General features: G+C 35.1%; 1 protein-coding gene across 1 annotated transcript; it reads left to right on the top strand.

The window, feature by feature from the left end:
* Window positions 1-3,887: 3,887 nt before the first annotated feature.
* On the top strand, window positions 3,888-17,860 carry Clec2a (C-type lectin domain family 2 member A). The gene is given in 6 exon segments (XM_053743384.1): window positions 3,888-3,905; window positions 10,369-10,450; window positions 10,453-10,499; window positions 11,826-11,929; window positions 17,750-17,778; window positions 17,781-17,860. Coding segments are annotated over 6 exon segments (360 nt in total).
* The last annotated feature ends 7,740 nt before the right edge of the window (window positions 17,861-25,600 follow it).

Genomic DNA, 25,600 nt, shown 5'->3' with positions numbered 1-25,600 from the left:
AGGTCTTTGATTCATTTTGGGTTGATTTTTGTATAGGGTGAGAGAAATCTAGTTTCAATCTTCTACACCTGGTTGTCCAGTTTTCCCAGCACCATCTGTTGAAGAAACTATTTGTCTCCAACATGTTTTTGGCACTTTCATCAAGAATCAGATGGCTGCAGATGGGTGGGTTTGCAACTGCATTCTCTATTCTATTCCATTTGTCTACATGTCTGTTTTATGCAAATCCTGTGCTGTTCTTGTAGCTATGACTTGATAGTATATTTTGAAATCAGGTATTGTACCTCCAGCATTTCTTTTTTTGCTCAAAATTGCTTTGGCTGTTTATATCTTTGTGCTTCCAAATGAATTTTAGGATTTTCTTTCTAGTTCTGTGAAGAATGTCATTGGCAGTTGTATGGGGATTGCACTGGGTCTGTACATCACTTTTGGTAGTATGGTTATTTTAACAACATTAATCCTCTCGTTTTGTGAACATGGGAGAGACTGCCCATCTCCTAGTATCTCCTTTAATTTGTTTCTTCAGGGTTTTATACTTTTCATTGTAGACATCTTTCACTTCCTTGGTTAGGTTCATTCCTAGTTGTGTTATTTTTATGTGATGCTATTATGAATGAGAACGCTTTCCTGATTTATTTCTCATCAAGTGCATTATCGGTATATAGGGAAGTTAATGATTTTTGATGTTAATTTTATGTATGTTAGTTTTATATCCTACTATTCTGCTGAATTTATTTTTTATCAGTTCTAAGAGGTTTTTTTTGGTGAGTGTTTAGGTTTTTATAAGTGTAGAATCCTAACATTTTCAAACAGGGATAATTTGACTTCCTCCTTTCCTTTTTGTATATCTTTTATTTCTTTCTTTTGCCTGATTGATCTAGCTAACATGCCAAATACTGTATTGAATAGGAGTGGTGAGAGTGGATTCCGTTGTCTTGTTGCTGGTTTTAGAAGAAATGTTTTCACTCTTCCTTATTCAATGTAATATTGGCCACGAGTTTTTCATATACAACATTTATTAAGTTGTGGTGTGATTCTTCTATGCCCTGTCTCTGCAACTGAAGTGATCATGGGACTTTTATCCTTAATTCTATTTTTATTCTATATTATGTTCATTCATTTGAGTATATTGTAGCCTTCTTGCATTCCTGGAATGAAGACAACCTGATCATGATGTGCAATCTTTTAAATGTGTTGTTGAATTTGATTTCCAAGTATTTTATTCATCAAGGATTTTGGCCTATAATTTTGTGGTTGTTGTTGTTGTTGTGTTGTTATCTGGTTTTGGTAGCAGGATAATACTGGCTTTGTCGAATGACTTTGAAAGAATTCTTTCACTTTCTACTTTATGGACCTATTTGAGTAGCATTGGCATTAGTTGTTCCTTAAAAGACTGGCAAAATTCAACAATAAATCTGTCCAGTTCTAGGCTTTTCTTTGTTGAAAAACTTTTATTACTTCTTTATTCTCATTGCCTGTTATTGCTCAGTTTAGGCTTTTTTTTTTTTTTTTCCTGTTCTATTTGTTCAGTTTTGGAAGAGCATAGTTTCCAGAAATTTTCCATTTCTTCTGAATTTTCTAATTTATTGGAATTTTTTTCGAAACATTCCCTAATGAGCTTATGGAGTTCAGTGATATTTGTTATAATACATTAATTTTTGCTCTAATGTTTTTTATTTGGTTCTTCTCTGTTTTATTTGGTCAGTTTGGCTGAGGTTTTATCCAAGTTGTTTATCTTTTCAATGAATCAACTCTTTGCTTATTGATACTTTATATTGTTTTTTGAGTTTCTATTTCATTTACTTCTGTTCTGATTTGAATTATTTCTTTTCTTCTACTGGTTTTGGGTTTCATTTGTTCTTGTTTTTCTAAAACTTTCAGAGACATTAGGTTATTTATTTGAGATTCTCTCTCTGTCTCTCTCTCTCTCTCTCTCTCTCTCTCTCTCTCTCTCTCTTTGTTTTAAAGTAAGCATTGTAGTTATAAACTTACCTCTTAGTAATGCTTTTGTTGTATCCTATAGGTTCTGCTACATTGCATTTCCATTTTCATTTGGTTCTATCAATCTTTTAATTGCTATCTGATTTATTCAGTGACCCACTGTCAAAAGTGTATTGTTTAACCTCCATTCATTTGTATAATTTCTATAGTTTCTCTTGTAATTGATTTCTAGTTTCAATCTGTTATGCTCTGATAAGATATAAGAAATTGGGCTGGGGTTGTGGCTCAGTGGTAGAGTGCATGCCTGGCATGTGTGGGACCCTGGGTTCAATTCTCAGCACCACATATAAATAAATGAATAAAATAAAAGATCCATTGACAACTAAAAAAAAAAAAAAGATATAAGAAATTATTTCAATTTTTAAAATATTTACCAAAGCTTGCTTTATGGCCCCAAATATGATCTAGTTTGAAAAATGTTCCATGAGCTGATGAAGAGAATGTGTATTTTGCAGCTATGGAGGGAGTGGATTATTGGAATATTCTGGAGATGTTTGCTAAGTCCTTTGTATCTGTAGTATAACGTAACTCTGATGTTTCCATGTTGATTTTTTTGGGGGTTTGGGAATCTGAATGATTTATCTATTGGTAAGAATAGGGCATTGAAGTCACCCACTATCCTTGTTTTGGAGTCTATTTCTCCCTTTATTTCCAGTAGTGCTTGTTTTATAAAGTGGCATACTTCAATGTTTGGTGCATATATGTTTACAAATCCATCTTCTTGATGAATTGCTTGCTTTAATAATATGTAGTAACTTTCTTTTTATCTTCTGACTGATTTTTGGCTTAAAATAATTGTGTAGGATATGAGTGTAGTTATTGCTGCTTACTTTCAGATTCCATTTGCTTGAATATCATTTTCTATCCTTTCACTCTCAGTCTGTGTATGTCTTTGCTAGTGAGGAAGGTGTTGTACAAAACAAGAGATTTTTTTTTTCTTTTTTCTTTTTTGCTCTTGCTTTTTAATCTAATCAGTCAGTCTGTGTCTTTTTTAATTGGAGACCTAAGTCCTTTTACATTCAGAGTTACTCCTGAAAGTTTATACTACTTTCTGTCATTTTGTTTGTCTTCTGGTCATTTCAATAATCTGTATTTGTTTCTTTTTTCCTTATTCATTTTATAGGTTTGATGGTTTACTTGGTTAATAATATTTGATTATTTTCTTATCCTCATTTGATTTTCTATTCTTCTAGAGTGATTTTTTTCTATACTCTTATGATTCTGTTTATCATGTTTCCCTTTCTGAATGTAGGATTCCTTTAAGTATTTTCTTTAATGCTGGTTTAGTAATATCAACTCATTTAGTCTATGTCTGTCTTGAAAGGTCTTTCTTTCTTCCTTCTATTCTGAAGGATAACTTTGATGGATATAGTAATCTAAATTGGCAGTTATTTTCTTTCAGAGATTGAAATACATCATTCCATGCTCTCTTGGCTTTGACAGTTTCTTCTCAGAAATATCCTTATATTCTGATAGGTTTAATTTTATATGTGATTTAGCACTTCTCTTTTGCAGGCTTTAATATTCTTTGTTCTGTACTTTTGGCATTTTAATATTTTGTGAATGGATTCTCTTCTAGCCATATCTAATTGAGGCTATAGATATATCCATATCTTTCCTAATATTTGGACATTGTTCTTCTATTACTTACCTGAATAAGGTTTCTATGCTTTGAGTCTGTACCTTAACTCTCTTGTCTATTACTATTATTCATAGATTTGGTCTTTTAATGATGTCCCATAGATACTATATGTCCTTTTCTTTCTTGTTATATTTTCTTTATTACTGTCTGAAAGACATAATTCATAAAACTTATCTTCAAACCTTGATATTCCTTCTTCTGCTTGATCTAATCTATTAATGTGGGTTTCAGCTTGTCACCGCCCATGGCAACAATTGCGCGGGTATTTATTGGAGGTGGACTGGAAATAAACTACTTTTCCTATATTCACTAATTTATAGAGGAAGAGAGACTTCTTTGAGAGGAAGAGAGACTTTGAGAGAAAGATAGGTTTTGCTTATAGAGAAAGTTTTAGAGAAAGAGAGGCTTCTACGCTTATCAGAGATCTATTTCCTCCCAGAGTTCTGCTGCCTCTTCTTAGAGGTGCGTCCGGCATCCTGTGAACTAACGGGTGCAACCTAGAGGTTTGTTCTCAGTTCTCCACTCTACGATCTGCCCTGCCTTCTGCTACTGCCTACTGCTTCTTACTGCTAGCTGCTTCTGCTTACTGCTGCTTGTGCTTACTGCTAGCTGCTTCTTCTAGCTGCTAGCTGCTGCTTTTGCCTTCTGCTTACTGCCCACTTATATTCCCTCCAGGAGGCGAAGGGCGGGGCCATGCTAGTTGAGATCAGGCGAGGAGCCAGCTACCCTATCACGGCAAAGGTTAAAACGAGCAGGCCCGAGCAGGAGCACTCAGGAACACCTGTGCACCCATTGTGTGCATGGACTTAATTGAATACGGCCAATGACAAAACACCTGGGTGTGCTTATACTAATCAACCTCCTCACTGCCGATGTGATCAAAACAACATCCGGCTGGCCACCAGGCGCCATCCTGGCACAGCCCACATGGCACAGCCCCCAACATCAGCTGAGTTTTTAATTTTATCTACTGATCTTTTTGTTTTAGAATTTTTTGTTTCATTCTTTCTCAGAATCTCTCTTTGTTGATTTCTCTTTCACTTCCTGAATTGTCTTCCTCATTCATTCAGTTTTTTATTTGAACGCTGTTTGAATTCACTATCATTTTTCATCTATTTTGAATTCTTCATCCAGCATTTCAACCACTTCAATATCTTTAGAGTTAGTTACTAGAGTTACAAACTTTTAGAGTCTAATTCCCTTTTTTTTTTTCATATTTATTGTGTTTCATATTTATATGTAGTAACCTTTTATCTTCTGAGATATCAATGTTGAGATTTGCTCATATATTGGTATGGACATCTTCTCTCTTTTTATGTGAGGTCCTTTTTAGGGAAAGGCCTTTTGACAATATGTCCTAGAATTTTGGATTGTGCTGTAGTGCTAAGTTTAATTCTAACTGGACTTCATGGTGTAATTTTTCTATTGCTTCTTTGGCCGCAATTAGTGCATTTCAACATAGTGTATATTATTGCAGAACCTGAGGGTCCCAATTTTCTGAAACTCTCACTGCAGTGGAGTTCCTCTGGAAGATCAGGCAGTTGCATTGTAGATAGCAGAGTATATAGACTATCCCCTCTGTAGCTTCTCCTCCATTCTTGTCATTAATGTGTGGTCTGAAAGGGCATGGGAGTAACAAATACCAAGTTCCCTAGTAGATTAGTTGTTTACAATCTTTGTGTTGGTCTCTCTACTGTTGCTATAAAGGTTAATTTTTAGAACAGGCCTTCAGCCTTCTTCTCTTGCCCCCTACCAATGTCTAAATGTGGCCAGTTGTTGGCTGGTCTTTTATCTCCCCTATTCTTTAAGTTGAGATAGCCACAAGGTAAGAATAGGGATGGGGCATGGGTGGAGTACAGTGCAATTTTCCCTGACTTGGACTGGGAGTAAATTCAGTGGCAGAGTAATTACCCAGCATGCTCAAAGCATCTGGCTCAATTTCCACCATTGTGTAAAAAGAGGAAAACAAGTAACAATAATCACAACAAATAAAACAGATGAGATACAGAAATAAATTAAAAACTAAGTAAAAACTACAACATTTGGAATACCAAAAACTACAGGAATTGCAAAGGCAGAAATGATATAGAATAACCTAAAAAGTTAAGAAATGATAAATATAACATTAAAAGAGAAAAAAAGTTGAAGAAAATTTTGAAAATTCAAAAAGAGAAAAAAAAAAGCAGGAAAAAGTTATAAAGCACAATAATAAAATATTTAAAAGAAATAAATATTAAAAGAAGAGAGTGTGAAGAAAAAGTATATATACAAAACAGCAAATAATGAAAAAATAAAAAGAAAACCTTGCTAAAAAGCAAAAGTATTGTTTCTGACAAAGTGGCCACTCATGTGGCCAAGAGTTGGTATTCCCTACCTATGCTAATCAGAATTTCTTTGTGTTCTCTTAGGCTATACTCCCCTTAGGGAGCAAAAGCTGGGTATTATTTATTCTTTCATTCTTATTTTGTATTACTTAACAAACAACCAGTGGAAGTAGTTTGGGGCTAGAGCCAGTTGGAATAGATCTCAACTGCCCTGCTTAATAATACAAGCTAGCAAAGTTCCAGAAATTTACTCTGAAAAGATTAGCTCAAGGAATCCCAGGGTTGGGCTGACACCAGGGACTGTGTCAAAGTCTGTGTCTGGTGCTCATTGTGAAACTCACTTGGAAGGAAAGGCAAGTAACCACACTAGGAAGAAGGAGTCCAGCAGGCCTCGTACAATCCATAGCACCTGTCTCTGACCTTCTAAGAGCCAGCTCCTACTGTAATCATCTGTGCCTGCTCAGTCCCCAGAACTGCTTCAGCTCCTCACCCAGTCTGTCCATCCTAAAGGAGAAGCAAGTTCTGCTTCATTTCATGTCACTCACTTGTTTCCCACTACATATATTTTTCAATGGGTTTGTTTCAGTGGCACTCCTTGGCACTAAACTGGGTCTCAAGGTAGACGTGCACTGGAATGGTGTAGGAATGTTCGCTGTGGATTCCCAGGGATAAGAAAATGCAAAGGCTTTTGTTTTGCACAACAGCAAGCTCAGATGTGACCTTCCCAAAACGGCTTATTTTTACAGCCCTATGAGCATAGGTTAGGAACTACAGAGAACTTCTCAGTGCCAGCCTGTTATGCATATCCCAGATCCAGTCTTCCTGTCTGCACTGTGTTGAATTCTGGACTAGCTGGGCTTACTGGGTCTCCCTTTTTCTCTGTGATTCCTGCCATTTGCCATGCTGCCACAAATGTGACACTGTACCTCTTTCTCATCTTCTCTTTTTTTAAAAAGTTTGTTTTTAGTTATACATGATAGTAGAATATATTTTGACATATCATACATACATGGAGTATAACATTTCATTCCTGTGGTTGTACATGATGTGGAGTTACGCTGGTCACATATTCATATATAAACATAGGAAAGTTACATCCAATTCATACTACTGTCTTTCTTATTCCCTTCCCCCTTCTCTTCCCTCTGCTCTGCCCTGTCCAATCCAATGAACACCTCCTCCCCACGCCTATTTTGAGTAAGCATCCGCATAACACAGAGAATATTCAGTTTTTGGTTTTGGGGGATTGGCTTATTTTACTTAGCATGATTATCTCCATTTACTGGCAAAAGTCATAATTTCATTCTTCTTTATGGCTAATATTCCATTGTGTATATGTACTACATTTTCTTCATGCATTCATCTGTTGAAGGATTTCGAGGTTGGTTCCATAGCTTAGCTATTGTGAACTGAGTTGCTACAAACATCCATGTGGCTGCGTCACTATAGTATGCTGATTTTAAGACCTTCGGTTATATACTGAGGAGTGAAAAAACTGGGTCAAATGGTGGTTCTATTCCAAGTTTTCTGAGGAATCTCCATATTGCTTTCAAGAGTGGTTGCACCAATTCACAATCCCACCAGCAATGTATGAATTTACCTTTTCCCCACATCCTTCCTGACATTTGTTGTTACTAGTATTCTAAATAATTGCCCTTCTGACTGGAATGAAATGGAATCTCTGAGCAGTATTAATTTGCATTTCTCTGTTCTAGTGATGTTGATTATTTTTTCATGAATTTGTTGACCAATCATATTTCTTCTGTGAAGTGTCTGTTGGTTCCTTAGCCTATTTATTGATTGGATTATTTGTTTTTTTTGTGTGTGTGTTAAGTTTTTCGAATTCTTTATATATCCTGGAGATTAGTGCTCTATCTGAGGTGAAAGTGGCAAAGATTTACTCCCATTCTGTAGGCTCTCTCTTCACATTCTTGATTGTTTCCTTTGCTGTGAAGAAGCTTAGTTTGATACCATCCCATTTATTGATTCTTGATTTTACTTCTTGCCCTTTGGAAGTCTTGTTGAGGAATTTGGTTCCTAAGCCAACATGATGGAGAGTTAAGCCTACTTTTTCTTCTAGTAGGTACAGGGTCTCTGGTCTAATGCCTAGGTCCTTGATCCACTTTGAGCTGTATTTTGTGCAGGGTGAGAGACAGGGGTTAAGTTTCATTCTGCTGCATAAGGATTTCCAGTTTTTCCAGCTCCATTTGTGAAAGAGGTTATTTTTTTCTCCAATGCATGTTTATGAAACCTCTGTCCTGTATGAGATAACTGTATTTATGTGAGCCTGTCTCTGTGTCTTCTATTCTGTACCATTGGTCTATACGTCTGTTTTGGTGTCAATACCATACCATTACTATCCTATTGCTTAATTTAATTCAAGTTTTATTATATTCTTTGCCTTTCTCAGAAAAAAAAATCATGCTTTCAACTGAAGTGTAGAATCATGTTCTTAACTTTATTATAGGAGTCCTTGGTCTTTGAGTAAAAATAATCTTAAATTCTCAGATGATCAACAGATAACAAAAGCAATACTTTTTTTCATTGAGAGTACTGTATGTGAGTTAATGTTAAATACACTATGTCCTATTATTTACATTTAATTCTCACAATACCATTACTATAGCTCCATAGTATAATTTAAGGTCTGGTTTTGTCTCACCTTCTCTTCTACTATCCAGAGTCTGGATTGCTCCAAGCCTCTGTATGTCCACTATTACACTTCAGCATTTTTCCATGGTCATGCACCTCAATAAATAGTTGCTTTCTAATATTTTGATTACAATGTGAAGAGATGTAAGCAAGTTCTGGTTGCTTCTGATTTGCCATTTTGACAACTATTGCTAAATTTAATTCAAGTTTTATCATATTCTTTGCCTTTCTCAGAAAAAAAAAAATCATGCTTTCAACTGAAGTGTAGAATCATGTTCTTAACTTTATTATAGGAGTCCTTGGTCTTTGAGTAAAAATAATCTTAAATTCTCAGATGATCAACAGATAACAAAAGCAATACTTTTTTTCATTGAGAGTACTGTATGTGAGTTAATGTTAAATACACTATGTCCTATTTACATTTAATTCTCACAAGATTGTAAGGGAGATATAATTATGAACTTCACTTAAAGATATAAAGACTAGAGTAAGTTGATTCTTGCACATAATAACTTCTAGATTCAGGAAGTTATTAACAAAATCCCTGTTTAATGTTAATGCCTCATAAATTATAACCACCTCCACAGCAATACCTACACAATATCATTTATTTGTTTTAATTTCTTTTAAATTAAGAACAAATTATATTACTTATAGCTGTTCTTTGAAATCTTTCTCCTTTCCTTCCTTCCTTCCTTTCTTCCTTCCTTCCTTCCTTCCTTCCTTCCTTCCTTCTCTCTTTAGGAGAAGCAAAAGTTTTCCTCTACCCTCTTGGGATTTTTCTGCTCAGCGTGAGAATGTAGTTGACCTGGAGATAAATAGGAGAATAGTATCCAACTTTATATGAATTTCATGCAGCAGGGAAATTCTCATAAGAAAATGAAGACTCAAAGACTCAGAATTGAATGTGCATATTTAATTGGAAAAATTAGCAAATTGTGGACATATGATAAGGCAAAGGGATTTGGGGTACGGTAGAGAAGTGACCAGGAGATTTATTGTGGTTTGTTTATACAAATTTCCCTTTGCCTCAACTCTCCATTCTTGATGTAAGAATGTCACTTTACTTCTGGTATAGAAAGGACATTTTTCATGCTGGATTTTCAGGTCCTGCTTCCAAGAAAAAGAAGAAAGATCAGGACACTTCTTCTTGCATCTGCTGCTTTTCAGATACTTCAATTCAAAATAGTCAATATGCCACAGCAGCACAGTTCTGAGTGTCACCCTCTGAACTCCTTCACCATCATATCATGTTAAAGGGGGAAGAAGAAACAATGGCATCAGTGATCTGTTGTAAGATCTTCTCTTGGACCTGCAAGTTTGAAAAAAAAAAAAGTGGTAATATTCTTCTGAGTATTATAGGTTACACACACACACACACACACACACACACACACACACACACACTGACTCGCAGAATCCAAAGTCAGATTTAATTCCCGCTCTATGGCCTAAGAGTTCTTAGAACCTGGTTTTCCATATGCTCTCTTTGCTAAATTTAGCACTTAAAATCAACTGTGCTAGTGCTCAGCAGTTCCGATTCTTGTTTTCCTTGTCATTCTCAAGAATGCTGATGTTCTTTCTGATGTCTGCATGCTCAAGCGTTCATTGATTAAACAGAGAGATAGAAGTAAAAAGTAAAAGTGATTCACTGCAGTGAGTGGAAAGAGTTTTTGATTTATTTTTTACCTGGTAATTTCTTTTTTTTCCCAGTAATATCAAAATGTCCTAAAACTGTGTCACGTGTAGCACAGAGACTGGATTGGAGTAGGAGAGATGTGTTTCTCTTTTTCTAATAATACCAGAAATTGGACAGCCAGTGATAGATACTGCAGATACAGGGGTCACAACTTGCTCAGATTGATACCCAAAGGGAAATGGTAAGAAAAAGGCAAACTTTTAAATAATTTCAAAGGTTATGTTTCTGTAAGGAGAGATTGAATACAATAACAGCTGATATTATGTGACAATCCATGTCAGACAGTGCTCTAAGCACAATCTTATAAAAACTCAGGTAATCTTCAGCCATGCTCATGTGCACACACACACAAGCTCACACCCACAGACACATGAGCTGGGACCTGAATGCAGGCAAATTGCCTAATGAGCCCAGGTCTTAACATCAATGCCCACTGTGTATATAGATAAATATCTTTATTGAATGTTCTTAGATTATAATATTATTTCTTACTAACTTTACATTTGCATTCAACCAAGAATATTCTGGAATTTTTTTGAAATTAAAAAAAAGGATGTACCTCTTTAGAATTTAGGAATTTAGAGATGAGGATGTTAAGGAGATGTGGGTAGTTCCAGAAAGTAAACTAATGAATGGAAGAGGTGAGAGAAGGCAAAGCAGACAGACTAGGACTTCAGGGGCTCAGAGTAAATAAGGAAGAGATTGGTTGCTTTGTAAAGAAAAACTGACAAATACCATTAAGGTTCTATAGTAAGAAGATGATAGAGGACACCCTGAAACTCCCACTTAATATCTCCCATAGTAATAAATCATATTTACCCAGAAGTTAGTTTGATCTCTGATTGTATGAGAAAACACACAACAGGAATGGCATTCTTAGTGAGGTGGGGTCTATCCAAAGTAGTTTGCCACTGAGTTTTCCTGTCTTAATAGTACTGACACTTTCCATTACTCCTTTCCTCTGCAGTCCTTCCTCTGTGAGTGGTGGAAGAGCACCCTTGCTTAAAACAAAACAGAAACTTTGTTTCCTGTCCTTCTTGAGGAACAAGCTGTACCAGTTCCTGTGCAAACCACTGAGAACCTGAGCTTGACATCCGGGTAGGATTAATGTCAGAGCAGTCCATGGTCTTCGTCATTCACCCAGTGACTAGAACAAACCAATGACTTAGGATTTTGAACTTGAAAGAAAAATGTCAGTTATGCTTTCCCCACAATTTCTGAAGAGATGGAAATTGCCTTAGAAGATAGAGACAGTGTAGCTTACAGAATTTCAATGACTTGATTAAAATGTAACTTCTTAGACAAGTCTAACTGAGAGAGTGAAATAAAGAGTTCTGATAATACTGTCTCAAAGGTCAATATCTGTACAATTTGTGGCTACAGGAAAATGAAGGCATGGGAATTTAGAATGGGAATTTTAAAGGGTGAAATGATTTGGTTGAGAGGCATGTTTCACAGTGTGCTCTAAAATATTAACTAAGGGATGACGCCTTGTGCTTTGTGAAAGGAATTTTTGAAGAAATACACAGGAACTTCCATGCACTGGATTGGGCTGAGCAGGAAAGTGGGAGAGTCTTGGAAATGGACAAATGGTACCATGTTCAATGCTGGGTAAGATTCAAATTCAGTAGGAAAGTTTTTATTATTGTGTTGTAGATAACTTTAAATCATTTGAATTGTGATATTAAAAATAAATCTTATTTTCTGTGTTAAAGAGACCTTCATATGAAAATATTTTCAGTCTCCAATCTAACATATGCCTCTTCACAGATCTCATAGTTATTTCTAACTTATCCAATGTCTACCATAAGCAATTTATTTATTTTTAAATTAAATTAAATTAAATTTAATTTAAAATTGAATTAAATTAAAATTAAACTGTTATTTCTCTGGTTGTACATGAAGTAGAGTTGCACCATTTGTGTAATCATACATGTATAGGGTAATGATGTTTGTCTCATTCTGTTATTTTTTCCTTCCTCCCACCCCCTGCCCACTCTTCTTTTTCTTCTATACAATCCATCCTTCCTCCATTCTTGCATCCCTCCCACCCCCCATTATGTATCATCATCTGCTTATCACAGAAATCTTCAGCCTCTGGATTTTTGGGATTGGCTTATCTCACTTAGCATGATATTCTCCAACTCCATCCATTTACCTGAAAATACCATAATTTTATTCTTCTTTATGGCTAATATTCCATTGTGTATATATACCACAGTTTCTTTATCCATTCATCAACCGAAGGACATCTAGGTTGGTTCCACAGTCTGGCTATTGTGAATTGAGCAGCTATGAACATTGATGTGGCTGTATCTCTGTAGTATGCTGATTTTAAGTCCTTTGGGTATAGGCCAAGGAGTGGGATAGCTGGGTCAAATGGTGGTTCCATTTCAAGTTTTCTAAGGAATCTCCACACTGCTCTCCCCAGTGGCTGCACTAATTTGCCACCACACCAGCAATGTGTGAGTGTACCTTTTTCCCCACATCCTCTCCAACACCTATTGTTGCTTGAATCCTTGATAATCGTCATTCTAATTGAGGTAAGATGGAACCTTAGGGTAGTTTTGATTTGCAATTCTGTTATTACTAGAGATGTTGAACATTTTTTCATATATCTGTTGATTGCTTGTAGATCTTCTTCTGTGAAGTGTCTGCTCATTTCCTTAGCTCATTTATTGATTGGGTTATTTGTATTTTTGGTGTAAAGATTTTGAGTTCTTTATAGATTCTGGAGAATAGTGCTCTTTGAAATGTGTGTGGCAAATATTTTCTCCCACTTTGAAGGCTCTCTTCACACTGCTGATAGTTTCCTTTGTTGAGAAAAAGCTTTTTAGTTTGAATCTATCCCAATTAATTGATTCCTGCTTTTATTTCTTGTGCTTTGGGAGTCATGTTAAGGAAGTCTGAACCTAAACCAACATGATGAAGATTTGGACCTACTTTTTCTTCTATTAGGTACAGTGTCTCTGGTCTAATTCTGAGGTCCTTGATCCATTTTGAGTTGACTTTAAATTAAATTTTATGTATTTTTAATTTCTGTACCAGTTTCTTGGGCAAAAGTTGCCTCCTCACATATATACCATTTTTCCTGATAACATGGGCTGTAAGACTCTTCTTTCAATTCATGTATTCCTGCCTAATCATTTCAGGGAGTGCTAGATAGAAAAGTGACAACCAGTAAGACAAATACTGAAATACACAAGCTAGGACACATCACACTTACTATAAAAATACTTGAATATCATCAGAGCCAATTAATACAAACTATGTTACATATGTTCTTGTGGTTTTACTCTGTATTTCAACAATATCAAATAAATATGAACCCTAATTGTTACTTTTAAAAAGTATATTCATTAAATGCATGCCTGAAAATTGCTTTTTTATTTAGAGAGATTTTGATTGAACAAACATTTTTTTTTCTGAATAGAAAGATAATAGATAACATGGAGGATGAAAGGAAAAGAAGGAAAGAAGAGGGAAAGAGAGGGGGGAGGAGGGGAGGGGAGAGGAGGGAAGAGAAGAGAAGAAAGAGGAGGAGAGGAGAGGAGAGGAGAGGGCCAAGCATGGCAGAGCACACTGTAGTTCCAACAACTTAGGAGGCTGAGGCAAGAGGATTGCAAGTTTGTGGCCAGCCTCAGCAATTTAGCAAGACCTTGTCTCAAAATAAAAAATTAATAGGACTAAGAATGTAGCTCACTGGTAAAGTACTCCTAGGTTCAATCCACCAGTCCAAAAACAAACAAACAAACAAACAAAAACAAAGAAAGAAATGGACATAGACCTGTCATCATCTGTATGTCCACGTCTTCTCCACATTGTTCTAAAAAGAAGTATAGATTATAACTCCAGCAAATACCACGGTCTTATTTTCTTTTTTTTTTTTTATTAAAAATATTTTTTATTTTTATAGACTGCATTTTGATTCATTGTACAGAAATGGGGTACAACTTTTCATTTCTATGGTTGTACACAATGTAGATACACACCATTCATGTAATCATACACACAGGGTAATACTGTCTGTTTCCTTCTACTGTCTTTCTGTCCTCCACCCACTTTCACCCCATTTTCCTCTATACCATCCACAGTTCCTTCATTCTTCTCTTCCCCCCGCCAACCCCACCCTTGTTATATATTGTCATGCACTTACCAGAGAAAACATTCAGCCTTTGGTTTTGGGGGCTTGGCCTATTTCACTTAGCATGATATTTTCCAACTTCATCCATTTACCAGCAAATACCATAATTTCATTCTTCTTTATGGCTGGGTAATATTCCATTGTGTATACATACCACAGTTTCTTTATCCATTTGTCAATTGAAGATCATGTAGGTTGGTTGCAGAATCTAGCTATTGTGAATTGAGCTACTATGAACATTGATGTGGCTGCATCACTGTAGTATGCTGATTTTAAGTCTTTTTTTTATTTATTTATTTTTTTTTTAAATTTTTTTACGTTTACATAGGGTAATGATGTTTATTTTATTTTTCCCCTCCCCCCACCCCTCCCACCCTTCTTTTCCCTCTACACAGTCCTTCTTTCCTTCATTCTTACCGCTCTCCTTAGCCTAACTCTAAACCTAACCCTAAACCTAATGCTAGCCCCTCCCACCCCCCATTATATGTCCTCATCCGCTTATCAGCGAGATCATTCGTCCTTTAGTTTTTTGAGATTGGCTGATCTCACTTAGCATGATATTCTCCAATTTCAACCATTTGCCTACAAATGCCATAATTTTATCATTCTTCATTGCGGAGTAATATTCCATTGTATAAATATGCCACAGTTTCTTTATCCATTCATCAACTGAAGGGCATCTAGGTTGGTTCCACAATCTGGCTATGGTGAATTGAGCAGCAATGAACATTGATGTGGCTGTATCTCTGTAGTATGCTGATTTTAAGTCCTTTGGGTATAGGCCAAGGAGTGGGATAGCTGGGTCAAATGGTGTTTCCATTCCAAGCTTTCTGAGGAATCTCCACATTGCTTTCCAGAGTGGCTGCACTAATTTGCAACCCCACCAGCAATGTATGAGTGTTCCTTTTTCACCACATCCTCTCCAACACCTATTGTTGCTTGTATTCTTGATAATCGCCATTCTAATTGGGGTGAGATGAAATCTTAGGGTAGTTTTGATTTGCATTTCCCTTATTACTAGGGATGTTGAACATTTTTTCATATATCTGTTGATTACTTGTACATCTTCTTCTGTGAAGTGTCTGTTCATTTCCTTAGCCCATTTGTTGATTGGATTATTTGTATTCTTCGTGTAGAGTTTTTTGAGTTCTTTATAGATTCTGGGAATTAGCGCTCTATCTGAGGTATGGTTGGCAAAGATATTCTCCCACTCTGTAGGCTCTCTCTTCACATTTCTGATAGTTTCCTTTGCTGAGAGAAAGCTTTTTAGTTTGAATCTATCCCAGTTGTTGATTCTTGCTTTTATTTCTTGTGCTATGGGAGTCCTGTTAAGGAAGTCTGATCCTATGCTGACATGTTGAAGATTTGGACCTACTTTTTCTTCTATAAGATGAAGGTTATCTGGTCTGATTCCAAGGTCCTTGATCCATTTTGAGTTGAGTTTTGTGCATGGTGAGAGATAGGGGCTTAATTTCATTCTGTTGCATATGGATTTCCAATTTTCCCAGCACCGTTTGTTGAAGAGGCTATCTTTTCTCCATTGCATATTTTTGGCCCCTTTGTCTAGTATGAGAAAATTGTATTTATTTGGGTTTGTGTCCATGTCCTCTATTCTGTACCATTGATCTATCTGTCTATTTTGGTACCAATACCATGCCGTTTTTGTTACTATTGCTTTGTAGTAGAGTTGAAGATCTGGTATTGCAATACCCCCTGCTTCGCTCTTGCTACTGAGGATTGCTTTAGCTATTCTAGGTTTTTTATTCTTCCAGATGAATTTCATAATTGCTTGCTCTATTTCTGCAAGGTACATCATTGGGATTTTAATTGGAATTGCATTGAATCTGTATAGCACTTTAGGTAGTTTAGCCATTTTGATGATATTAATTCTGCCTATCCAGGAACATGGGAGATCTTTCCATCTTCTAAGGTTTTCTTTAATTTCTTTCTTTAGTGTTCTGTAGTTCTCATTGTACAGATCTTTCACCTCTTTTGTGAGATTGATTCCCAAGTATTTTATTTTTTTCGATGCTATTGTGAATGGGGTAGTTTTCCTAATTTCTCTTTCTGAAGATTCATCACTTATGTATAAAAATGCATTGGATTTATGAGCATTGATCTTGTAACCTGCTACTTTACTGAATTCACTTATGAGTTCTAAAAGTTTTCTGGTGGAATTTCCAGGTTCCTCTAAATATATAATCATGTCATCAGCGAACAGGGATAGTTTGAGTTCTTCTTTTCCTATTCGTATCCCTTTAATTTCTTTGGTTTGTCTGATTGCTCTGGCTAGAGTCTCAAGGACGATATTGAATAGAAGTGGTGAAAGAGGGCATCCCTGCCTTGTTCCAGTTTTTAGGGGGAACGCTTTCAGTTTTTCACCATTTAGAATGATATTAGCCATGGGCTTAGCGTAGATTGCCGTTATAATGTTTAGGAATGTTCCCACTACCCCAATTTTTTCTAGTGTTTTGAGCATGAAGGGGTGCTGTATTTTATCAAATGCTTTTTCTGCATCTATTGAAATAATCATGTGATTCTTAACTTTAAGTCTGTTGATATGGTGAATGACATTTATTGATTTCCGAATGTTGAACCACCCTTGCATCCCTGGGATAAAACCCATGGTGCACTATCTTTTTAATATATATTTGTATGCGATTTGCTAAAATTTTGTTGAGAATTTTTGCATCGATGTTCATTAAGGATATTGGTCTGAAATTTTCTTTCCTCGATGTGTCTCTGTCTGGTTTAGGTATCAGGGTGATATTGGCTTCATAGAACGAGTTTGGTAGGGTTCCCTCCTCTTCTATTTCATGGAATAGTTTGAGGAGTATTGGAATGAGCTCTTCTTTAAAGGTTTTGTAGAACTCGGCTGAGAACCCATCTGGTCCTGGACTTTTCTTTGTTGGTAGGCTTTTGATGACCTCTTCTATTTCATTGCTTGAAATTGGTTTATTTAAGTTGTGTATGTCCTCCTCTGATTTTAAGACCTTTGGGTATGTATAAACCGAGGAGTGGGATAGCTGGGTCAAATGGTGGGTCCATTCCAAGTTTTCTAAGGAATCTCCATACTGCTTTCCAGAGTGGCTGTACCAATTTGCAACTCCAAGCAATGTAGGACTTATTTTCTTTTATCAAACCAATTTTTGTGTAACATATATCAAGTAGCATATTTTCTGAGAATTTGATGTTTTGTACAATGTTTCAAATTACTGTATTTTTAATTTTCTTTTTGATTGTAGCTGTATATGACTCCCAAACTGAATTAGATTATTTGTTTTCAGGTATGAAATAAGAAGAAATGGATTCTTTGCATCCTGCATACTGATGGAGTTCATAGTTCCAGGGGATTAGTTGATATCACATGGATTTGCAGCAAACCTAAATATTTGTAGAGCATAGAAAACTGGAAAATGACTATCTTACTTCTGAGATAAAGGAAATGACTAGTTAGTAGAAGTTGTTTTGTATTTATTATGCTATGAATAGAGAGCTTTTTGAGAATTAAACAGAAGAAACTGAACTTCCTGAATGAAGAATAATATAGAGAACCTCATATATTCATGAAACATAAGTGCCCAAGATGTGCAAAATTCAAAAAATTATGACTCTACTGCAGAATAGATCAGAACAAAGTAACAATGAATAATTGTTACTTTGATGAACTGTGACTACAATGATGGTTATGAAAATTGGCCTGTATTGATAGACCAATCAAGAATTATAGGTTAAGAATTAAAGCAATTTATGAGCTCTCTACATGTAAATGTTAAAAAAATGCTAAACATAGTGACCTTGGCTTAAATGTTCCAAGACAGTCACCCATCAATGGACATTTACTTCAACAATATCCTAAAAATAAGGGACTACCTACCAGAAAAAATGTTGACTGTGTTGTCTTAGTCTGTTTGGTCTGCTATAACAAAATATTTTTATACTGGTAGGTTTATAAACAATACAAATTTATTTCTTAGAGTTGTGGAAGTTAGTAAGTTCAAGATCCAGGCATTCGGTTTCAATGACTGGTGAGGATTCCCTTTTTGTTTCAAAGATGGTATTGTCTTGATGTGTCCTCAAGGTTGAAGGGTCAAAGCAGCTCTGATAACTCTGTAAGGGCACAATCCTGTTCACAAGGGCCCCACTCATGACTTAGTCACTTCCCAATGGTATCACCTACAGATATCACAGTAGTGGTTAGATGTCAACAAATGAATTTTGTGGGGACACAAACATTCAGACCATGGTATCTATAAAGAATAATCACTGATAAATGACCGGGGTTATATATTAAAATTGTAATGCTTAGATTATAGAATATAAACTAGAATAATAGATATCAGAAGTGGTCAAACAATAGACTAGTAAACAAATTGATCTTCCAAGTAAGAAAAAGTAAATAAGATGTGGTAATGACACATGCCTGGGTCATTCTCAAACTCAAATTCTGTAGGATATTAAAAAAAATCATATCAATATTGCTTTATTACCTTGGTTTAAGTTTAATTTTTTGCCTAGGTAAATGTAATCTATAAATGCAAGAAGAAGTGTGAGTGTAGGCAACTAGAACAGAGAAGGGAGAGGAAAAGGAGCATCTAGGATACAGTGTAAATACATAGGAACACAGACAGCCCATCTCCCACTTTAATAGAGGCTGATTTCATGACTTAGTAACAGATAAAGCCTACTTTTTGGATAAGTTCCACCTTTAAATATTTTGCCAGGCACTATCTGTTAATTTAAATGAAAGTAATCTTGGCAAATACCATCGTGTAATGAAGTGTGGGCATGTTACATCAGAGTATCATGTTGTTACCAAGAAAACTGGAAAAGTACTGGCTTTGTGAATTAGTTTAATGTATTAAACTAATGAATTTGCTCAGTTTAAGTTTCAGTTTTACATAAGTCATAATCGCTTTTATTTTTCTTGTTGATTCATGATTTACAAGTTAATTTTGTTAACTATTTAAATGATCAAGAGTAACTAGTAACTTGTTTTCTTTCCCTCTTCTTTGATTCACAGTTATTAGTGCATAAATTTCTGATGGCTTAGAATAGACTAAACAATTTCTTGAAGGAATTAACTCACTTATAGAATGAATAGGTACTGCTGGATTTATTTTGAAATATGAATGGGTTTTGAACAAATGAGAGGAAAATAAGAAACTTTATATATAATTTCTGTTAGAAAACTGTGAGAATAAGAAAATTTTCAATTTAATCATGTTTAAACATAATTTCAATGAAAGGGGAATAAATTGTGGAATTATTAAAAGGAAATAAGAGGGCCTGGGTATATAGCTCAGTTGGTAGAATGCTTGCCTAGCATGCACAAGGCCTGGGATTGGATCCCCAGCACCACCAAAAAAAAAAAAAAACAAAAAACAAAATAAGAGTGTGTTTTAGCCAGCTTTTTATCTCTGTGATCAATATACTCAACAAGAACAAATTTTAGAGGAGGAAAATTTACTTCGACCCAGGATTTCAGAGGTTTAGTCCATAATTGACCAACTCCATAACTCTGGGCCCCAGATGAGGCAGAACGTCATGGTGGAAAAGCATGGCAGATGAAAACTGCTTAAATCATAACAGCCAGGAAACAGAGAGAGCTCTATTCACCAGAGATAAAATAACTCTAAAGTCATGCCACTAATGGCTAACTTGCTTCCTCCAACCATAACCTACCTACCACCCAGTTAATCTATATCAGTGGATTAATCGACCATTAGGTTAAAACTCTCAGAATCGAATACTTTCGCTTCTGAACGTTCTTACCTTGTCGCAAAATTAGCTTTGGGGAACACCTCATATCTAAACCCAAACCAAATGCATATAACTTCATATAGTCATCTCATGCTTACAGCATTTTAGCACTTTATTATCAGTTGTAAGTTTGATTTCTTACAACTGATAATAAAGATAGATGAAAGAACAATTAACACAGAGGAAAGGTCAATGAAGAAAGAAATTACATGCTTATATTGATGTGCCTAGTCTACTATTTCACCAAATGCTCAGAAGCAATTACAATTCAAGAAATAGGACATGGACAGGAAATGAAGCAGGGGTAGAAGATTAAGTAGAATTATTTTAAAACAAACAATTGACAAGATTGAAGAATTGTTTTCCTATTTAAAATAAAACTAATAGAAGCAGAGAATAGAATGGCAGTTTTCAGGAATGAAGGAATGGAGAATAGGGAATTATTTCTTAAAGGGTAGAAAGTTTCAATTATGTAAAATGTAAGAATTCTAGAGATATGCTGTACAATCTGCAGTTCATAATACAGTACTGTACACTTTAGAATATCTGTAGTCCACAAAAAAAAAGTCCTTCTCATTTAATGTTTTGCACTGTATCATCATAGTCTTGCTTTTTAACTGTTTGATGGTGTGTTGGGTGACCTGAAAATGATATCTTAAATTCTCTATATTCTCTATATATGCATAGATTATGCATACAGACGGTCCTTCATTTATGATGATTCAACTTATGAGTTTTGATTTTACAATAGTGTGAAGTGCTAAGCACTCCACACAAACTGCAATTTGCATTTTGAATTTCATTCTTTCCCTCAGACTAGTGAAGTATAGGACAATACTCTCTGGAAATGGTGGCCAGTGGCAGCAAGTTGCAAGCTACCAGTTAGCCATGCAATCGTAAGGGTAAACAACCCTTGACTCTACAATGTACTAAGTTGCAGTGTCTTAGTCTACTTTTTGAAGCTATGATGAGACTTCTGAGATTTGGTACTTTATATAAAAGAGGTTTAGTTAGGTCACAGTTTTGGAGGCCAATAGTCTTAAGATCAGCAACCCCATTGTGTGTGAAAGAGCAGTCACATGCACAGATAGGAAAAAAAAAGAGATTTAGGGACCAGGGTCTCTCTCATGGGAACTAATCTCAAGAATTACATTAATCCCTGCCAAGGATAGTACCTCCAATGTACTAATCACCTTCCACCTGTCTCATCTCTTTAAAGTGCCCATTCCTCGACACCACCACACCAAGAACCGAGACTCCAGCATGCAAGTGTTTGGAGAACACATTCAAACCCTATCCAAATCACTGCAGCCAGCATTTTTGGAATTTGTGTTTCGTGTTTTCATATCATATCATGTCTACAAAATGCTTGTCTGTCTCTGTACATAACAGAATCAGCACTTTATTGTAGAGTAGGCTTTGTGTTAGATGATTGCTAACTATAGGGCAATGCAAGTGTCAGCATGTTTAAGGTAGGCTAAGACAAGCTATGCTGCTCAGTATGTTAGGTGAATAAAATGCATTCCAACTAGTGATGTTTTCAACTCAAAATGCACTGATCAGGATGTAATCTCATCACAAATCAATTTGCATTATTCATAAAAATAATATACATAATATATCAATATATCCTATAACATTAATATTTAAAATAGAGAAAATATAGAATTTATATATATGTTATTGGCATTTGTATGCAGATACCATATGAACATTCATATGAATATTATCTACAGAATTATTCTACCAGATAGTTTGCTATGCTAGTGGCCAAAGAGAAAGTAATTTAATACTCTGATAATTATTTACTGGTTTTATTAGTTTATAAAGAAGCATGGACTTAATTCCTTCTTCCCGATTGTCCAATTCACAAATAATTTGTCTTCTAAGTCATATAAAAGGCACTATTTTAAAATCTAGGTATTATGTGTGATGCTTTCAATAATTTTATGGATTTGTGCTTCTGAATATATCTACGATATACACTTAAAGGATCTGTTTACATAGTAAAATTTTTGAAATTTGCTACTTAATTGTATTACAGAATAAACCCAAAGTAGTTTCCTATTTGTCTATTTCTTCTGTTCTGTGTGGAAAGATTTCTACTTACCGAAAACACTCAAAATATGGTTATGCAATTTTACGAGGATACACAGATCAAAGGCACACAGATGTACAGTTAACTGAAACTGTGAAACAGTTTAATCTCTACACTTGTCAGAAAGAGATTTTAAACTCATTGCTGAATAATATTTATAAAACTGTTAACACAAAATAACACAAAATTTAAAAATAAATACAAGCCATAATTTATATACCATGTCTGGTAGGATGAACACGGAGCTGAGTATTTGGACTGCACTATACTGACACATTCTGGACTTGATTGGGTGGAGGCCATTGATCTACACGGGGCAATGTTAAGAAAATGCTCTATAAAACCAGTTAATATTACTATTGCAAAAACACCAAATGTATTATTTTGATCTATGTTACTAGTTCTCTTGGAAAACATTACTGATTTAGTACCAAAACACATTTTATCTGTCCTAAACAATATTTGAAACTTTTTCTTAGGTGCATGTGAGTTCAATAACTGGTTTCACTTATTTCATCAATAACAAGGAAGCTTTAAGCAAATGTATGGCAAGAACAAACATGTTTACAGAATGTGACTTTTCACACCCTATTTATTTTCCCAGCCCTATTCTTCTTTTACTTGTAATTTAAAAGGATATTTTATTGTACATTATGCACACCTAAACTCAGAGTACAGATATGCACTCCCTTGTCTGTTATATCTTATAAAGAAAAATAGTTAATTTAGTTTAATATCCACATTAGAACATAACAAGATGCCCTATTATAAATGAAGGCACTGAGGTTTAAGAAGATAAAAAGTGTTTGCCAAAGCCATGTATTTAGTCCATGGGGTTTAGGGTCCAACCCAGTCAATTTGACTCCAACAGTCTTAGTTTTTACTAAATAAAGTAATTTACCAGTGAAAAAGGAAGCATTTGTTTCCAGACATTAAGAGCACAAAAGAGACCCTAGTCTTCTGATGATCAGAAGAACACCATTTTGCTTTTTTCTCTTTTAAAAATCTCAGATTTATTCGGTATAAAATGAGATAGGAGATGGCACATGAGGATGTCAAACAAGAATACATAGGCAGAACTGCCATTGTGACTGGAAACTCTGAATTTATGGTCTGCATTCTCCTGACTTACCTCTTGGTTATTTCAGGAGAATTGTTTTCAAAAATCTTTTCTTAGACCGATTGAATTCAAGCAACAGCAATGTTTTATATTGTACATCTCTATGAAAATTGCAGTAGACCTAAACAAACAGACAAACCAACTAAAACAACACACAACTGCTCTAAACAGCAAAGACTAATGTTTTATTTTTGACCTTCTATCATTCCAGTGCCTTGTTTATCAGTTGCATGAGGATTTTGTGAAGATTGGAAAACTCTCTCTCTGAACTATAAAATATTAATATATTAATATATTAATATTAATATTAACTATTAAATACTGTTAATCTCACTATTTTACCTTCTGATTACAATGCACATTTTCATGACACATATTTATGCATATGTCATGCTAACATAAAGGCTTCTGTGGATCTTATGTTTCATAAGAGAAACATTTTCTCTAAAACCACCATTTTTTTGGTCTTTTATCTAAGGTTACATTCTTAATCTTATGCCACAACAGTGAGGATTATGCATCATCCTATTAGCATTTCTTTATTCCTAAGAAAGCAAAAATATGGACTTTTTATTATGCTTGCTTGAATTTAAATAATCTATCTTAGACAACTTATAACTGATTTAAAAAATACAACCCTTTTTTTTTAAATACCAAAATGTGGTCAATTTTAACCCATCAAAAATATTCATAGATGGAAGTTAAGCCCAAAAAACCAAAGATCTAATGTTTTCTCTGATAAGTGGCTGTTGATACATAGAGGGGGGAGGGGGAGGGTGGGGAGAAGATTGTGGAGGTGGGGCAAGAGAAGAATGGAGAAATTTTGGATTGTGTAGAGGGAAATGGGTCAGGAGGGAGGGGGTGGGGAAAGGAAAGATAGTGAACTGAGACAGACAGTGTTACCCTATGTACATGTATGATTACACGAATGGTGTGACTCTACATTGTGTACAACCATAGAAATGAAAAGTTGTACCCCGTTTACGTACAATGAATCAAAATGCAGTCTGTAAAATAATAATTAAAAAAACATTCATAGATGGGCTGGGGTTGTGGCCCAGTGGTAGAGCACTTGCCTGGCAGTTGTGAGGCACTGGGTTTGATCCTCAGCACCACATAAAAATAAATAAAATAAAGGTATTGTGTTCATCTACAGTTAAAAAAAATTATAGATAATTATCTTCTAAAATAATAATGCAGTTTTAAAATTGAGTGTGAATGGGAGACGCCAATATTCTTACTGTCAGATCTTTCCCCGGATTTCAAACGATTTTGATATTCAGTATCATATAGCGAGCTTCATTTTTCATCCCCTCAAATGTTTTACAGTGTTATTCCCTAAAAAACAGAGTAAAGAAAATGGAAACCAGTCTCAACCTTTGATTGTTCTCCTACGTAAAATGTAAGAAAAGAAAACTGAAAGGAAGTCCAAAACTAGTCACAATTTACCCCAACATGGCTGTCTGAAACCACACAGGATATGCTGGTAAATGAACATAGAAAGACATGTTAATTTCTGGCTAAAATTCTGTATGCTGCAAGATAAAGGTAGCTCATCTGCTCCATCTTTGCAACAAATATTTATTGTGAATTTACTACATACAAGTTTCTTGAATGGAGTATATTAGTAATAGTGAACAAGATACACATACTTCCTACATTCTTCTATATTTTAGTGAGATTAAAAAATAAAGTAAAATAAAATAAACACCAAATAAACATAAAAGAAGTGTCTGAATAGATTAAAAAAATAAGTAAAAATAACTAAAAATGGCCATTTGACTATTTGGGAACATATTTGACTAGTTGAGTCCAGAAAACAATGCTTAGATGTGGTGAAACAGGAAAATAATAGATCAAGAAATCTCAAATGAATGCAATAAGAATCATCTGAAGAGAGTAAAATTTTAAGTGTTTTTTGTTGTTTTGCTTTCGTTTTCAGAAAAATGTCTGGAAGAGATTTTCATTTTGTGATTAATTTTGTGGCAATTTGACTGGGCCACAGAGTGTTTATATACTTGATCAAACATTAATTCTGGTTGTTTCTATGAGGGTGTTTTCAGATGGGATTTTTATTAAAATTATTGGACATTGAGTAAAGCATGTATTTCTCTATGGTGGACCACGTTGAGTCATTCTAAGTCCTAAATAGAAGGA

This window comes from Sciurus carolinensis, chromosome 4, assembly GCF_902686445.1.
Source record: "Sciurus carolinensis chromosome 4, mSciCar1.2, whole genome shotgun sequence".
NCBI classification, from domain to species: Eukaryota; Metazoa; Chordata; class Mammalia; order Rodentia; family Sciuridae; genus Sciurus; species Sciurus carolinensis.
The sequence above is the reverse complement of the archived record's forward strand: the minus strand, read 5'-3'. Positions and strand labels throughout refer to the sequence as shown.